The sequence below is a fragment of the Hemiscyllium ocellatum genome, chromosome 48, assembly GCF_020745735.1.
Source record: "Hemiscyllium ocellatum isolate sHemOce1 chromosome 48, sHemOce1.pat.X.cur, whole genome shotgun sequence".
Classification (NCBI taxonomy): domain Eukaryota; kingdom Metazoa; phylum Chordata; class Chondrichthyes; order Orectolobiformes; family Hemiscylliidae; genus Hemiscyllium; species Hemiscyllium ocellatum.
The window spans coordinates 14,985,014-15,004,173 of NC_083448.1; the positions used below are offsets into that span (position 1 = coordinate 14,985,014).

A 19,160-nucleotide genomic window follows, 5' to 3' on the forward strand; every position below is an offset into this window, starting at 1 on the left:
ACCGTGAGGCAGCAGTGCTAACCACTAAGCCAATGTGCCTCCTTCTGTAAAGCATTTCCCATCAAGACCCATGTCTAGGTGCAATGGCTACTGCTTCCTGGAATAAAAGCAAATGTTGATTTACCAAGCGACAATTGAGATACAAAATTATTTGGATTTCTCAGTGCAACACATCAAGTATGTGAGAAACATGAATTGGATTAAGGTTTGTCACTGCACTTAAATGCTGAAGCTTCCTGTTCTTTTAACTGTAAGACTTGGCAACTCATTTTCTCAGAGTCATCTTTGATCCTGAGATAACTTATGTCTGTAAAACACCAACACTGTGTTGAAAACAGTCACAACAGGCTGCCTTCAAATCAACAAACATAAGTGGGTTTTAGTTTCCCGATGTTTGACGAAATACTGCGATGGCGCTACATACTTTGAATGCAGAGTCCCTCGGTGCAGTTCTTAGACTCCTGGCTCAGCCCCTCGCAGAATTTTCCGCCATACCTCGGTTCAGGAGCCACGCATGCACGGACTCTTTGGTGTTCACACTCGGAGGAGCAGGGTGACCACACGTTCCAGGGTTCCCAGGCACCATCCACTACGAATGAATAGAAGGAAGAAGCAGAAACAGGTTTTATTTTTAAGGGATCTCACTTACAGAAAAGTCAGGTGAGACAGCATGCCCCCTCCTTTTGTGATGCTGTCGACACAACAATATTTATGACTGGTGACAATTATCGAGAAGTTACCATGACCTGACATTAAATTATTTCATCTGTTTATTTTTCACAATAGCCAATTAAAACTGTAGTGGTCAAAAATAAAAGATGCTAGAGGAAGTGCAAAAGACATTGGGAAGGACGAGACCAACCTGAGAGGCTATTCCAGTCAGGAAAAACTGAAAAAACACCAGCTCTTTTCTCCATGAAAGAGATTCTGAGCAGTGACCTGACTGAGATGCTTAAGAGTATGAAAAAGTTCAAGAGGGCAGATGTTCAATTGTTTTGAGGTGTGGAGGAGACCAAAACAAAGAGTTACATATCTGAGACAATCACTCATAAATTCAACCATAGAACTTTTTTATTTACCCAGAGCATAGCTCAAGTGTGGAGTTTTCGGTGGGCAAGATGTTGAATTAAAGAATCCTGATAGTGTGGAAGCAGGCCATTAGGCCCATTGAGACTACACCAACCCCTCCAAAGAGCATCCCACCCATACACAGCCCCATTACCCTAACTCTGCATTTCCCATGGCTAATCTACCGAGCCGACACGTCCCTGGGTATGATGGACAGTTGAGCATGGCCAATCCATCTCACCTGCACATCCTTGGATTGTGGGAGGAAACCGGAGCACCTTGAGGAAACCCACGCAGACATGGGGAGAATGCGCAAACTTCATGTTGTCGGAGGCTGGAAGTGAACCTGGGTCCCTGGCGCTGTGAGGCAACAGTGCTAACCACTGTTATTCAGATAAATAACATCGATAACTTTCGTGGGAAACTCAACGAGTACAGATGGGATTTGATGAATTAAGGCGAGTGAAGCTCAGATGGAGCACAAACGCTGGCATGGACCAGTCAGCTAAATGCCCTGTGAATTCTGTTCAAATTTATGCAATTATGTGAAGGCCAGTTGAATTGATTGAGCTATAAATTGGCATCGGCAAATCATTAGCCACAAACATGATTTCTCTTAATAATGATATGTATTCGACAAATTGTAAGAAGGGCTTTCATTGACACATGTTGGCACAACCATGTATACTTGGTGAAAATATTTTCCGTATTTATAAATACCAGATGCTGGGGGGCAGACATTGATCTAATTTGTTAGATTTTTACAAGCATTAACATTTAGAGGACAAAAGAAAAATCAGCAAGCTTTTTCACGCAACTGATTCTATGCAATATATTCTACAAATGTCAATGTTTGTGAATGATCGAATGCTCTATGCAGCATGTCCAAAAACAGCAATTTGTCAATGCATCACAGAGGATTTCTCAGTATAAGATAAGGAGATAAGAATTTTCCTGGTTCTTCGAGGGCAGGCTGTGAGGCAGGAAGGCTGGCAAAATGATATGGGAAATGAATGAGTGACCAAAGTCTACCTTCTGCCATGCCCCACCGGCAGTGGTAAGAATATTGACAGATTGATCCTTGCTAAGTTGCCAATTGACATTTTCAAGTGGCCAAGTCAGAGCTGCTTTCTGCTGTTGCAGCTTTTGCTAGGTCAGTGAGTCAGGTACAACATACCATCTCAAGCTGACATAGACAGATTTTAATGGATACACGACTCGGGCAAGAATATAGAGTTTCAATAGAGACCATCTACGATGTCGGTGAATGGCAGAACAGACTTGAGGTAATTGGCCATTTAGCTTCCTCCTTTTCCTTTCAACTTTGACTATGATAAGGATGAACATTGCACTTGCTCCACAAGGAGGGTTTGCAGAGTGCTGACTGCATTGGATTCTTGCTTCTGCACAGAATAAATCCAGACAACCTAATTATATCTTGAATTAAAGCTAAAATTCCTTAAAATTAGCACACCTTGAGAGAGAAGATCTATCCCCCAATGTTTCAACAATAAATCTTGTTTGCAAAAAGCGTTCCACTAATTCAATAACTCAACAGATGCAAGCTCCTCTCTGAATACACTTTAAAGATTATGATCAAATGATTAACAAAGAGAGATTTAAGACAAAATATCTGGCACATTCTAAATGGCAATGTTGGCTTTGATTCAACTTGTAAAGGGCTCAGCTGTTTTTTTTTGCAAAGGGATCTTAATAAAATTAGAAACGGAGCTCATGCAGATGAGAAAGTCTGATTTGAGTCTTAACGAGTCGGGGTGCTAATGACAGACTTTAGAACTGAACTCAGTGGAAGGAGCAAGGATCAGAGATCAACACGCTTTTAAAAAAATTCATGAATTGAATGTGCATGTTGTTGGCAAGGTGAGCGTTTATTACTCATCCTGCCTTAACCTTTCAAAAATTACTGAACCACTTTTTTAAAAATCATGCTTGTATCTTTTGATACACTTCAGTGTCTTGTGGAAATGTAAGCAAAGCACGACAGATGGTGGAAATTTGAAATAAAAACCAAAAGTGCTGCTGACACTCAGCAGGTCTGGGAGCATCTGTGAAAAGATAAACTCAGTTAATCTTTCCAATCGATGATGATTTATTTGGAATTTGGTATTGTACAGTTCTGAAGAAGATCCATAAATGAGCAGAGGTAACTCTGCTTGCATTCCCATATGTCTGTCATCAGCACGCTGCTGTGCTTCAGTGAATCACAGCATAAACGCAAGGGGCAACATCTCATCTTCAGACGAGGCAGCTTATGGCCTTCTGGAATCATGAGGGGCATGGGCTGGGTAAATAGACAAGTCTTGTCCCTGGGATGGGGGAGTCCAGAACCAAAGGACAGAGATTTCGGGTGAGAAGGGAAAGATTTAAAAGGGACCTCACGGGCAACGTTTTCAAGCATAGGATCATGAGTGTATGGAATGAACTGCCAGGGGGAGTGGTGAAGGCTGGTTCAATTATAACATTTAAAAGGCATCTGGATGGGTACATGAATAGCAACAGTTTAGAGAGCGATATGGGCCAAGTGCTAGCAAATGGGACTATATTACCTTAGGATATCTGGCCGGCGTGGATGAGTTGGACCGAAGGGTCTGTTACCGTGCTATATCGCTCTACGACTCTGTGACTTAATATTGGATTCAACACCTTCAGATTGTGAACCAACTCCCATTTCTTTCTTTAACTTTACTTGTTACATTCTCCCAATTCTTCCCTTTCTTTTAGCTTTACTTATTACATTGCCTGTCACCATGTCCTCTCTCCCCTCCCCCCACCCCAGTGGGACTGTCTTCTCTTTCAAGTCTGGCGGTTAGACACACCATTGTTCTGCCATTCTCACATTCCAATCACTAAATCTGAACTATCAATATCTCTCCTCTGCTAGCACTCTGCACCCACTATCTGCACACCACTCAACTCTCCCACACTATTGCATAAAAGCTACCCCCTCCAAACTTCATTTCAGCTCTGATGAAGAGTCATCGAGACTCGATATGTTAGCTTGCTTTTTCTACATGGAAGCTGTCTGCTCTGCTGTGAGTTCTTAAGAAGTATTACACCTGAAATGATGACTTCTTATTCTCCTGATGCTGCCTGGCTTGTTGCATTCTTCTAGCCTCCCGCTTGTCTGCTGTGATCTCCAGCCTTTGCCGTTTTCAACACAAATTCCATCATCAGCAGTAATTTGCTGCTAGAGGCGACTCTGTTTTTCTCTCTCTGCAGAAGCTGCCAGACAGTGCTGAGTTCCTCAACAGTTTATGTTTTTCTTCAGCTTACTAAGCCATTGCAGAAGGCATACTAAGAAGAGGTGTGCTTGAGTGGGTGAGGAGGGCAAATTTTCTATGTAAAAGGACAGGAGAGAACGAATCAGGTCTTTAAAATAATCCTGGAGTTACAATGCCCACATTGCTGATACAAGATTATTTCTCCAGGGACACAACTTATTGAATTTAAATTTCTCTCCAGCCACAATTTGTACTTAAACTCCTATTTCTTGATTATTTGTCTAATAAAATAACCTCAAGGCCACTCACTGTCCTATTATTCTTTTAAACTTTGCCACTTGAACCAATAAACAATGATTACAAGAGCAGAGATGTACCGCTGAGGCTGTATAAGACTCTGGCGAAAGTGAGGACTGCAGATGCTGGAGATCAGAGTCTAGATTAGAGTGGTGCTGGAAAAGCACAGCAGGTCAGGCAGCATCCGAGGAGCAGGAAAATCGACATTCCTGATGAAGGGCTTTTGCCCGAAATGTCGATTTTCCCAATCCTCGCATGCTGCCTGACCTGTTGCGCTTTTCCAACACCACTCACATCTCGACTCTGTGTAAGACTCTGGTCAGGCCAGACTTGGAATGTTATGAGCAGTTCTGGAAGGAGGTGCTAGCCTTGAAAGGGGTCCAGAGGAGGTTGACAAGGATGATTCTGGTAACGAAGGGCTTGTTATAGGACAAGCAGTTAACGACTCTGGGTCTGTACTCAATGGAGTTTAGAAGGATGAGGGGGGATCTCAGTGAAACTGACAGAATACTAAGAGGACCTGAAGTGATGTGTAGAAGATGTTTTCACACGTGGGAGAGGCCAAACACCTCAGGACACAGCGTCAGAGTGAAGAAAGACCCTTTAGAACTGAGATGAGGAGGAATTTCCTCAGCCAGAGGGTGGTGATGTTCTGGAACACATTGCCTCAGAAGGCAGTGGAGTCCAAGTCATTAAGACAGAGACAGATAGGTTCTTGATGAGTAAGGGCTTCAAGGGTTATGGACAGAAGTCAGGCAAATGGGGTTGTGAAAGCTATCAGCCAAGATCGAATGGCAGAACAAATTGGATGAGGCAAATGGCCTACATTTGCAGTTACATGTTCTGGTCTTATGCATTTACACCTATTATACAAAGTCATACTTCAGCATTCATTTGTAACTTCTCTTCGGAATTTTCCTTTTATATGTTTTCCATTCATTATTGTGGTCCTCCCATTGTGTTTTTGAGAAGACATTCCTTTGCAGTGAATGTGTGCTTAGTGAAAGAAAGTGTGACATATGGTGCCTTTAGCGTAGTGAATGATAGCGTGTTTTCTTCTAATCATTTTATTTGAAATAAATTTCCAGTAAAACGTAGCAATGACTCTCAGTCTTAAGCTCCTCGGATGCTGCCTGACCTGCTGTGCTTTTCCAGCACCACTCTAATCTAGACTCTGACCTCCAGCATCTGCTGTCCTCACTTTCGCCAGAGTCTTATACAGCCTCAGCAGTACATCTCTACTGTAGTGGGAAAAAATAAATTGCAAGCAACATAGAAGAAGAGGCGTGGAGCTTAACAGACAGGTTCCTGAGAGCAGTCTGGGCAGAGTGGCCTCCTTCAGTACAATGGGATTCAATGAAGCTGATATTTCTCCAGCAGCAAGTGAAGAGCAGTTTTCCACTTCCCATTAGCATCTCTCGATTAGCTGCAATTGCCCAGCAACCAATGAAAATGTGAAACTGGGGCTGTGGCCAGACTCTTGTGTGGTGAGGGCAGCAGTGTGTGTTGGTGGAGAGGGGACCTTCCTGGTGCAAACAGTGGGTAGTTTATGCCCCAGGATCCAGAGAAAAGGATAAGCACACAAGAGGGATGCGTGGTGAATGAACATTGTCATCAATGGCACCTCCTCGGAAGGCATGAAGGTGCCGAGTGCCAATGAAGGAACACGGTGATGACAAAGAATGCTGTAGCCTCCTACCATCTTCCCCTCCAGGGAGTGGGTCAATGGGTGTCTTGTTACAGAATAGAAATGAAAGCCAAGAGCAGTGAGCAGAGTTACCAGGAGTCTGTCTCAGGACAGGAATGAGAGAACAGGTAAATGAGAGTCTTCAGTTCAATTTATTTTGAACACAGTTCCAAAGTCTCTCAAATCCGGTGAGTGAATGTATTTCTCGTCAAGTCAAATAGCCCAACTTTCAGCAAATTGGCCATGCTAAATTGCCCATAGTGTTCAGGGATGTGTACGCAAGGTGCATTAGTCAGGGGGAAATGTAGAGTTATGGGTTTGGGAAATGGGTCTGGATGGGATACTCTTCGGAGGGTCAGTTGGCCCAACTGTAGGAATTCCCATGTAGGAATTCCACACTGTAGGAATTCCCATGATTCTATGAAAGCCTTAATCATAACTTCAAATCTTCCAGACTCAGCACAGAGTTCAACAATTTCTGATTATCTGAAGGCAGGTGTGAGTATTGATTCTTTAATTCCCAATTACACCTCCTGTCTTTAGGCCCATTGTTTGTTTTCAAATTTGCCCTTATCACCTCACTTTCTCTGCAAGCATAACTCTCTCAATGTTTAATGTTGCCTGCCCTGCTTTCCCAGCAGTGTACTTGCTTCAAGTCAACTACAGCTCAAACATTTACCAGTTCAAATGAAGACTCACCAGCCTGACACACTAACTGTGTCTCTCTCATAACTAATGTACTTTTTTGTAGAATCTTCATCACTTATTCCTTCATTGCCACTTCAACTCCTGAATGGTAAGTGTCCCACTGATTTTAATGATGATGAGAGAAAGCTGGTTGGATTTCATATCAACCCTGTGAACATCACCCACTTCAATCCTTTCTGATTGTTGTACTGTTACAAAAGAATTTCTAATTTATTATCTTCAAGCAGCTGAAATTGCTCAATTCCTCTGTTTTATATTGGTTTCAATAATATGACTATCAAGCATAACGTATTTCAGTGTAATGACAATCCTGATTGCTCTTATGGTTTGCTGTGCAGATCCACTCTTTGAGATGATGAGAGTGACAAAAATCAATGTGTACACCCCGTGGCTGCCAAGCAACCTCAATGTTTACAATCTTGCCAGTTCTTTCATTTTCCAGTTGGGGCTCTCACCTGGGCAGAGGGAGGAGCAGACGATTTTCTGAACTGAAGTCCCTTCGCAAAAGGCTCCCCCATTTAGCGGGGCTGGGTTGGTGCAGGTCCGTGTTCGTTTCTGCCATCCTCTGCCACATCGGACACTACAAGGTGACCACTCTGTCCACATTGACCAGGCACCATTCACTGCAAAAGAAATACACACGGGTCAGACACATTAGATGCTCAGTGAGCAGATGAACGAAGAGCACGAGCAGGTCACTTGGCTCAAGTGTGCCCAATCATTCTACAAAATCATGGGTCATCTGTCGGTTGCCTCAGCTCTACATTCCCATGTATCCTCAGTAGCCTTTGACTCTTCTGTGATCAAGAATCCATCTGCACTGGCCTTAAAAATGGCGAGCATGAGCAGATTGTTGGGGACTGTGCAGGCGAGGGGCAAGATGCACTTTGACGTAGTGCACCTTTGACTCTGAGTCATAGAACACAGAACATAGAACAGTATGGCACAAGAACGAGCCCTTCGGCCCATGATGTTGTGCCAAACATGATGCCAAATTAAGCATAGAACATAGCACAGTGCAGCACAGTACGGGTCTTTTGGACCTCGATGTTGTACTGATCTTTTTCCTACTCTCAGACCAAATTAACCAACGTACCCTTCCTTTTACTATCATCCGTGTGCCTATCCAAGAGTCGCTTAAATGTCCCTAATGCATCTGACTCTACTACCACTGCAGGCAGTGCATTCCACGCACCCTTCACTCTATGTGTAAAGGACTTAACTCTGACATCTCCCCTAAACCTTCCTCCAATCACCTTAAAATTAGCCATTTCAGTCCAGGGAAAAAGTCACCAGCTGTTCACGATCTGTGCTCATCATCTTGTACACCTCTATCACATCACCTCTCATCCTATCTTGCTCCAATGAGAAAAGCTCTAGCTTCCTCAACCTTTCTTAATAAGACATGCCCTCCAGTCCAGGCAGCATCCTAGTAAATCTCTTCTGAACTAAAGCTTCCACATCCTTCCTATAATGAGATGACCAGAAATGAACAAAATATTCCAACTGTAGTCTAATCTGGGCTTAATAGAGTTGCAGCATAACCTCATATCTCTTAAACTCAATCCCCCGCTCATGAAAGCCAACACACCATATGCTTTCTTCACAACCCGATCGACCTGGGTGGCAACTTTGAGGATCTGTGGACGTGGACCCTAAGATCCCTTTGTACCTCTACACTGTCAAGAATCCTGCTTTTAACCATGCAATCTGCCTTCCAAATTCAACCTTCCAAAATGAATCACTTCACACTTTTCCAGGTTGAACTCCACCGTCCACTTCTCAGCCCAGCTCTGCATCCTGTCAATGTTCTGTTGCAACCTACAACAACGTCCACACTATCCAAAACTTCACCAACCTTAGCATCATCGGCAAACTTACTAACCCATCCTTCCACTTCCTCATCCAATTCATTTATAAAAATCACAAAGAGCAGAGGTCCCAAAACAGATCTCTGCCGTATGCCACTGGGCACTGAGCACCAGGCTGAATACTTTCCATCTGCCACCGCCTTCTGTCTTCTATGGGCCAGCCAATTCTATATCCAAACAACCAAATTTCCCAAGGTTCCTTACTTTCTGAATGAGCCTACCTTATCAAACACCTTGCTAAAATCCATGTCGACCACATCCACCATTGCTCTACCTTCATCAATGTGTTTTGTTACATCCTCAAAGAATTCAATAAGGTTTGTGAGGTATGGCTGGTCCCTCACAAAACCATACTGACTATCTCTCATCAAACTATGGTTTTCCAAGTAATCACAAATCTTGTCTCTCAGAATCCTCTCCAATAATTTGCCCACCACTGACGTAAGACTGACTGGTCTGCAATTCCCAGGGCGGAGTGGGACCATTCGGTGCAGCCACTTTGGCGCGAGCGATTCGGCGCGGCCGGTTTGGTGCAGCCCGTTTTGGCGCAGACCCATTTAGGTGCGAGCGATTTGGCGCGGCCGGTTTGGCGCGACCCATTTAGGCGGAGAACTGTTTTGTAGTTATTCAGTACTTTGTAGTTAATCAGTACTTTGTAATTATTACCAAAATAAAATATAACCCATTAAAATGATATTCCGTTGAAATTGAAGAAATTCAGGGAAGCAGATGCTCGAATACAAACACTTGTAAGAAGATTTAGTGAGAGAAATGACTGAGTATTTACGAGGGATTGCCCATAATTTTCAATAAATGTCATATTTCAGATTTTTCGTATTTACCTTATTTCTTTCATGTTTATTTTCTTTTTAACATTTTTACTGAAGAGGATAAACATTATTTTTCTTTTTATTGCTTTCATTAATGCTTGTAACTAAGCCTGAAAAGGAATAAATATGAACTGAGCCGAAACAGTTCCGTGTCTAAATGGGTATGCGCCAAACCGGCCGCGCCGAATCACTTGCGCCAAAGTGGCTGCAATGATTGGTCCTCCATCCTTCCCAGGGTTTTCCCACTTCCCTTTCTTGAACAAGGGAATAACATTTGCCACCCTCCAATCATCTGGCACGACTCTAGTGGACTGTGAGGATGCAAAGATCATCGCCTTCTGCCTGCCTTTGGTCCATATATCTCCATTCCTTGAATATTCACGTGCTTACCTAAAAATCCCTTAAAAGTCCATGTTGTAGCTGCCTCCATCACCAGCTCTGGAGTCATAATCAGGAGTGTGGTGGAATACTCCCCACTTGCCTGGACGCGTACAGCTCCAACAACACTCAAGAAGTTCAACTTCATCCAGGCCAAAGCTGCCTGCTTGACTGACACCAGATCTACAAACATCCACTCTCTCCCCTACCAACACTCAGTGGCAGCAGTGTGTGCTGTCTGTAAGATGCACTGCAGAAATTCACCAAAGATCCTTAGGCAGCACCTTTCAATATGACAATGACTTCCATCTTGAAAACCAAGTACCTGAGAACACCACAACACTTTTTAGTCGATGCACCATCCTGACCTGAAAATATATCACTGTTCCATCATTGTCACTGGATCAAAATCCTGGAATTCCGTCTCTAACAGCTTTGTGGGTCAACATATAGCACCTGCAGTGCAGTGGTTCAAGAAGGCAGCTCACCACCACCTTCTCGAGGGCAACCAGGATTGGACAATAAATGCTGACCCAAAGTAGACAAACAGGAGGTTGGAAGAGCACAGCAAATCTGGCAGCATCAGGAGGTGGAGAAGTCAACATTTGGGTCTTAGCCCTTCTTCAGGACTCCCTGCTGTGTTGTTGCAGCCTCCTATTTGTCAATTGTATTTTGGATTCCAGCATCTGCAGTTTTTCTGTCTCTCATAAATGCTAGCCCAGCCAGCAACACCCACATCCCAAGAATGAATAAAAACAAAAGCTTGCAAAATGTAGCCAACCTCATTTTGTGGGGCAGGAGGTGCAGGGAGAGTGGGGACTGCTAAGAGAAAGTGGGTGGGGCAATGAAGGTCTTGGGCATCCCTCCTGCCCTTGGGCATAGTCAATTAAATGACAAACTTACAGTCATTACAGGGTCTCGATGTCTTTTGGTCTTAGAGAAACTTATCAGCCATAATTGAATGGCAGAGCAGACTCGATGGGCTGAATGAGTCAAAAGGTGTGGTGTCGGAAAAGCACAGCTGGTCAGGCAGCATCCAAGGAGCAGGAGAGTCGACATTTCGAGCACACTGAATGGCCTAATTTCTGCTCCTATTTCTTATGGTCTATCTAAGACATAAAAAAGGGAGGCTTAAATTAAACAGGTAGCCAGATAGTGTCAGGAAAGGAGCCCAATGCCCACGGGAACTACCTTTACAAGGTCATAGCCTGCCTTTAGCTCTCCTCCCTTGACCAGCCTCGGCTCTGAAGCCAGGACCAGCCAACTTCACCTTTGCATGGGGTTACAGTCTGGCCTGTAGAGTCTAAACTCCTTTGAGGTGTGGCTGTAGTCTCAACAGATCCCTCCAAACTCTGACTCTCTCTCAGATCTGCCGGGATGTCTTTGCCAGATGAGGGCAAAAGTGTCACCTGGAGTGCTGTTTCCAGTGTAACATGACCCTGGCCAGCCCGCTTTTATCATTAATGTGTTCCCCACTGACCGGATAGTTTTGAAAGGGGTGGGGTAGGAAGATGGTGTTGTTAGGTGTGGTACAGATACACAAAACACAGGTCCCCATATAATTTGGTCTGTTGTCTTTGACATGTGGAAAAGGAGTAAACTCTTGGAAACTGGCTGTCCACTGTCATCAATGCCACGATCCTGCACAATACCTCTATTCCAGTTTCTTCAGTATTCAGAAATGTATCAGTCTCTGTTGCGAATAAACTCAATGACAGAGTCTCCAGGGTACATAGATAGCTCCAAAGACGCCTCCTGTATCAAAGTAATTCTCCCCATCTCAAAACCGTCAAAAATGTTAATGGGGCTCTACTGGCCCTCACAGGTGGCTGTAAACTTCCCCGTTCTGCTTCATAAAGGGGCAAGAGATGCTCCCCTACCCCATCACCCAATTTCCTGATAAACAAAACTTCAAACTTCTGCTCAGTTCTTTTGTTTCCATTGGAGATTCTGCTGAACAAGCCTGCCATGTTTTGGGACCCGAGGGCTGTTTCCACATCTCAAACGTTTGGCTGCAAGGTGCTTCAGGACATCCCTGTTTAAATACAAGTTAATCCAAATACAGAGGAATCTTGATTATCCAAATATCAATTATCCAAATTTCAGATTATCCTAAGAGAAACATTACATCAAAGAGCTGTTTCAACCCTGATTGTGTCTTTGTTTACAGATACATTGATTAAAAGCAAACCTGGCTCACTGAAATACTACCGAGAACAGTCCTGGAGAGTCCAGGCACTGTCTCCAAATGACAGACCTCCTGCCCTCCCTCTCTCTCCCTCTACACTTCCCCTGGAGTTCGACACAGGGGTAAACCCTAAACTCCCTTTCCACAGATAATCTCTCTAACATTGTCCTGCACAGGGCAAAGGTGGAACCTGTCAAAAGGTTGCAGTAAAAAGGTGGCCACGTGGCTGTGTGTGTGTATACTATTTGGAGACTCACCCACAAAGGAGGCGGCAGTCTTACTGTTGGCATCCAAACCGACTGCTCTGGGGGGTGCGGAGCCGTGGATGGGGGTCAGACGGTAGGTGGGGATGAACGGGGGTGCGGGGTTGGGGGCAAACAGAGCTGGGGGCGGGGGGGGGGGTCACTGAGGGGGGCAGGGTGAGGGCAGATTGGATTGGGAGCGGACAAGGTTGGGGGCAGGCATGGGGGGTCGGAGGGGGTTGGGGGCTGGCTGGGGGCAGATGGGGTTGAGGGGCGGGGTGGCGTGCATTATGCTGCTGTCTAGTCTCCTGAACGGGGAGCAGACTTCACAGAAAACTCCAAGCCCCAGAGGAAATCAATTAACTAAATAATCAATTATCCGAATGAAATAGTGCCTGGCCATCTCATTCGGATAATCAAAGGTTCCTCTGTATTGCCAAAGGGTCTCACTTCTTACCAAACACGGTCAGCGTGGCAGCTGTGCTGCGTCGTTTGGCAACCACATTTGTAGCGACACAGGTGTAGTTGCCCGAGTCAGAGAGATGCGCTTGCTCAATGATGAGATCATGCTCTGCGGTGCTGTAAATGTTCGGCTCACGCTTTGGATCAATCGGCTCCTCATTCTTCAGCCATTCAACCTGAAAAGCAAGACAAAGAAACTGTTGAGATGCAGGTTTTCAAAGAAACATTGCTTGAGAATGTAATAATTCAAGATTAGATCATCCAGAGCCCCTGGAGTCAACCACACCAGTCATTAACTTCAAAGTCTATTCCACTTTCCTACTGTATAGCCATATCGCTCAAATTCTTCAGTGCCCCAGAGCTGATCCAAGCTCTGCTTTGAACGATCTTCACAACAAATTATTTCTCTGGGCTTGAGAGTTCTGAAGAGCAAAAGGGCCAAGTGAAAAAATTTTCTCTTCATCTCTCCGAGGACGGTTCCTTTATCCAGAGAGATGATGATGCCCTCACTCCCTAGGTGTTAAGGAAACATTTTACAGTGCCCAGACTAAACTTTACAGTGAGAGCACCAAACTGCCTCATGCTCTTCTGAGAATCAATTAATCTTTATTTCTAAAGGAGACAAACAGCTGATAACCAGTGGGCGAACTGAGAGAATAAAGCCACAAGGTTCCACAGACACCAAAACTGATGGTACAGTTAACAGTGAAGAAGATTATTAAAGATTACAAAAGGATTTTGATCAATTGGGCCAATAGGCTGAGGTGTGGCAGATACAGTTTAATTTGGATAAATGTGAGGTTTTGCATCTTGGTAAAACGAAGAAGCATAGAACTTATACAATTAATGGAAGAAATGGGTGGTGCTGTCAAGCAGAGAGATCTTGCGGTTCAGGTACATAGTTCTTTGAAAGTTGCATCACAGGGAGGTAAAGTGGTTAAGGTAGCATTTGGCATGCTTACTTTCATTGCTAAGACCATTGAGTGTTGGAGTTGGGATGTCATGTTGAGGTTGTACAGGATGTTGGTGAGGCCACTTTTGGAGTATCATATACAGTTCTGGTCACTCTACGATTGGAAGCATATTATTAAATTGGAGACAATTCAGTAAAGAATTACCAGATGTTGACGGGACTGGAGGGTTTGAGTTATAAGGAGAGGCTGAATAGGCTGAGACTTTTCTCACTGGGGTGTAGGAGGTTGAGGTTATAGAGGTTTATAAAATCATGTCACCCGTAGATAAGTTGAATATCAAAGGTCTTTTCCCTAGTTTGGAGAAGTTCAAAACTAGGGAGGCATATTTTTAAGGTGAGAAGAGAAAGGTTTAAAAGAGACCTGCGGGACAACAGTTTCACACAGAGGGTGGTTGGTTCATATCTGGAATGAACTGCCAAAGGAAGTGGCAGATGCAGGTATAGTTACAACATTTAAAAGACATCTCGACAGGTACATGAATATGAAAGGTTTCGAAGGATATGGGCTAAATGCAGCCAAGTGCAACTAGCTTAGTTTGGGAAACTTGGTCAGCACGGACAGATATGACTGTATATGATACAAGTCAGACCATGAACACAATCTACAATCCATGCTTAACTTATTTTTAACACAGAATCAACACTTTGCAAACACAGGAAACATATTGTGATCAAACATCCCAGTGTATGCATGAAAGTATCAAATGCGATCAAATGTGATTTCTCAATTTTTCAGCAGCAGCCCCCTCCATCAATTAATTGAGTTTAATTAAACTTCAGATGAGGTTACAATTCTTCATGTTGCTGATCTGGCCTTGAAACTCTTTCTGAATAGCCAGACTATAAAGGACTGCAACAATAACTGCGCCTGTTCTGGTCCCAACAGTTTCCTTTTCCTATGTTCCACTGCAATCCAGTATTTATTTACTCGGAGAGATTTTCATTGACAACTCATTTCCCCATGCAAAATAGCCCACAATCTGACCTACTCCACACTGGGGAGACAAATGACAGACTGGGTGACCACTTTGTGGAACACCGACATACTGTCCGCAAAAATGACCTTGAGCTTCAGTTGACAGCCACTTCTACACACCACCATGTTCCTTGGTCAACATTTCCCTTTTGGAGCCGCTGCAGTGTTCCAGTGAGGTTCAGCACAAGCTGGAAAAACAGCATCTCATTTTCCAACTGGGGACAGTGCAGCCATCACGACTCAATACCTGGCCCAACAATTTCAGGGCCGGAGCACCTTCTTCCATGTCCTTTCCCCGTCCCCACACTTGACATGACACGAGGCTGCTTTCAGCACAGCCAATCCATTTGCTCCTACCTGTGGTCCCCATTGTCAGCTTTTCTTTCTCCCTGGTGGTATTATCACTCGTCCCTTTGTCTGCCTCGCTATTGTTTCTGCCTGACTGTCCTTTATTCCTTTTCTCCCCACCATAACACCCTTTGGCTTCAGCTTCCATACCCCTTTACTCAGCAACTATAAGTTCTGAACAAGGATCACTGTACTCAAACCATGAGCTCTGAAATCTCCACAGATACTGCTGGACCTGTAACGTTTCTCCAGCAATATCTGTCTTTCTTTAATATTTCTGTTATTTTTCTCACAGCTCTAATTTTGCTCAGTTAAATCAAGTAAGTGCAACCAACAGTCTTTTCAAGTTCCACTCTGAGATGTCCTAAACACTTGGTAGCACTTTGCTTCTTGTGAGCAATACAATTTCAAGAACCTTTTCCAAACCCTGACTGTAACACCGAGCTGCCTAATAAATCTTAGAACTTGGTTTGAGTTGTAACACAACAGAGAATGCCAACTGCACCTTGTCCCAGACACAGAATCCATGCAGTTCAGTTGCTTTCTTTGCAAAATAACCAAATACCAGCATTTATAGCAGTCACCTGTATTTCCTTCACATAAGTCTGACTTGATCACTCTGATCTCCTTTGTACTCCTGTTCAGAGATCCCCAAATATTGCTGCTGAGCAACTTTTTGAATTGCCACTTCCATGAACATCACCGGTCACAGATGGCCGGCTTGTTCAGGAGAGAAGTGGAGGATGTAACGGGAGTGTTTCATCAGAAATTGAGGCACATGCCTTAATTCAGAATCCACACACCCACCCAGAAACTCTGCACAAATTACCAGCAGTTAGGGCAAATCGCTGACGTGCAGGTCTCTCTCCAGGACTTGCAACTCAATCCTTGCAACATATCCTGTCACAAATGCACTCCCAAAACTGACCGGCAGGTGCTCATACCCTCTCTGGCATGATTTCTGTGATGATTTTGCAGCACAGGCAGTCACTTTGTGGATAGGCTGCAGGGGAAGTTAACATTTTACACAGGTGAGTACCCCTCCATTCACTGAATTACACATCAAGAAACGAAATACTTTATGCCCGTGAGTAAGTGATAAATCCCAGCTGTAACACAAATTATGTTATTCATTTTTCACCACATTTATAATGAAAACTGTGATACCCTGGGGTATTTTCAATGACTCAATAGATTACATCAATGTTGATATTATTCAGCTACTTAGAATATTGGATGGAAGTTTTTCATGTAAGCACGCATCAATGATGAATGGCCAACAGAGCTCTTCTTGTGATTCTTTCTCAGCGCATGTACAAACAGATAGTTCTTCAAAATTATCTCCTGTTCGCAAAAAAATGTCACAGCAGTCACCATGGCAACAGTGTCTGTCTTTTGTCTGGTACTCGATAAGGAAGACGTTACACTTAATGATTTTGCAATACAGCTTTCACAGATAGCAATCAGTCTTAATTATCTGACTTCAGAAATTTTCATACGGAATTGCATGCCAGTCTTAATTGCCACACAAAAGCTGCACTCTTGTGATTATTCCAACATGGAATGCTTCATATACCTGGCTGTTCATTGTACCAATATTTTAGTTCATGTATTTGTTTAAAGGTGAAAGTAATGACAGATGGAACCTTTCTGAAACAATCTCTTCAGTCTCGACAATGTGCATTTGGTCATGTCCTCACCGCAATAAGACAACTGTTTGTTGCTCATGCATTTCTTAGTATCGAGGAAACTCTGGCCAACGCACCCCATTCTCTGCCCCAGCTCCATGAAGACGCACAACTGATTGCTCTGCAAGGTTTTCAGAGATGTCTCCCAATGTAGAGATCACTGATGACCGGAAATAAAGCTGCACTGACAGTATCCATTGCAAATGGGACTTGGCTAGACGGGTGATTGGGGGGTAGAATTACAAGGTGGAAGTGACCTTTAGGAGTGCCATGGATGAGATGAACAGGCAGCAACAGGCCAATTTGCTTTTGTAACAGGAAATTAGGGTGTGGCACTCTGCCCCAATTTGGTTTTAGATGCTCAGTCCCTCATGAAAACATACAAGAGGCCCAAATGTTTATTTGACATGGTCACCATAAAATCAAACATAATGTAGTTGTTGAATTATTTCAGACATCAATGGGACATGAGACATGTACCAGAAACAATGAGTAATTTTGCCTGTTTTTAGCCCAGAAGGGCAACAAGAGCCAATATCTGTGAAGTTATAAGCTTTTGTGTAATATTATTCATCTCCACATGAAGGCAGGTGTTCTATTCAGTCTTAAGTAAATTCATTCATTTTTGCCCTGAAGGATCAAAGCTTATCAGCAGATTTCAAGCCAGTTGAAGAGATTGAAATCTAAATAAATTTTTGACCAAAACTCAAGCAGGGTATTTTCATTTGAGCTCCAAGACTCCATGGGTCACAACCTCAAATAATAATGCTTTTCCAGTTCCCAAATGACCAATTAATCACTGTATCTCAATACATCACTGATGCTGAGGAGTGGCACTGTGTACAATCTCCAAAATGTACTGCAGAAATTCACCAAAGATCCTGAGGCAGGATCTTCCATACCCAAGTCTACTTGCATCGACAAAGGACAAGGGCAGCAGACAATGGGAAGATCACCCCCACCAAGTCACTCACCATCCTGACTTGGAAATATATTGCCGCTTCTTCACCATTGCTGGGTCTAAGTCCTGAATTTTCCCCCCTAAGGCATGTGGATCAGCCCCCAGCATGTGAACTGCTGTGGTTCAAGAAGGCAGCTCACCACCAACTTCTCAAGGGAATCTAGGAAGGACAATAAATGCTGGCCAGCCTGTGACACCCATGTCCCACGAGTGAATAAACACAAATACTGGTTTATGATCAAAACATTATTCAATTTAGATGGACAATGGGTTACATATTCAACCAGAATACAAGCATAAATGCTAATCTCTCTTAAACATCCCCAAAACGCACATGCACTTCAGGAAAAGAGGATCTTAAAAAGTGCAGAGCTTGGTGTTCTGGAAAACAAAATTTGCCAAGGGTTTATTCTTAAAGGCAAAAGGATAAAGTGTATGATGGTCTAGAGTTTGTTCCTTTGCTGTTTTAGCATGTGTGGCCCAGTCACTGATCAGTCTTTCATAAAGAAAGCTGTGGGCTTCCTCCTGAAACTCAATAACAGAATTTTCTTTAGAAATGGGAGAGATCAACTGTGCAGCTTGTTTCTGGCAGGCTTTCCTCCAGCGAACGACATAGAACAATAACCTCTCTGAGCCAATCATTATTCAAAAACAGCCCCAGTCTGGACTGTAGAAATATCACCAGTCAGGTGACTTCTGGGAAGCCTTGTTAAGAAGTTTCCAATGTGCACAATAAACTTAAACAACCTCTTTTAGAGAGATCATGCTATGTTTGTCCATAAAACGAGAAATAAATCATTTTTTGCATAATCCTTTGAAACGTAGATCTTTTAAGTAATATTACATATGGCACATCTTCATGACAACATCTATCTCACCACTTACAGAGAGAGATCCTCACTTCTGCAATCTTACTCTTTCTCATTCCACCCAGTCTTACAGGTACAGTGTTTCATTTGTGGTTGCTCATATATAACTGAATAACCTGTTTCATATCAACCTGAAGTCAATATCAAACTTAAGAGGAGCTCAGCCCAACTGTTTGTTCTGTGGTGTTGTGGAGTCTATGGACCATATATGCATGGGGTATTGGCATCTGCACTTCCTTTTTAGTTTTCTTAAAGATCTTCTTTGATGTTTTTGGTTGCACTTCAATCCCATGCTCCTGATCTTTGGGCACCCAGTGTGGAGGGGGGTGGGCGGGTCACAAGATCTCCTCATAGGTCTACTCCTAGGCCTGG

General features: G+C 43.6%; 1 protein-coding gene across 1 annotated transcript in view; it reads right to left on the reverse strand.

The window, feature by feature from the left end:
• LOC132836909 (netrin receptor UNC5D-like) overlaps positions 1–19,160 on the reverse strand; it is a 225,364-nt gene that overhangs the window by 95,501 nt on the left and 110,703 nt on the right. Inside the window, exons 5-7 of the mRNA XM_060856476.1 lie at positions 12,969–13,149; positions 7,458–7,625; positions 425–589 (exon numbers count right to left, since the gene is read on the reverse strand). Of these exons, the coding sequence (XP_060712459.1) occupies positions 425–589; positions 7,458–7,625; positions 12,969–13,149 (514 nt within the window). The remainder of the gene's footprint in view (positions 1–424; positions 590–7,457; positions 7,626–12,968; positions 13,150–19,160) is intronic.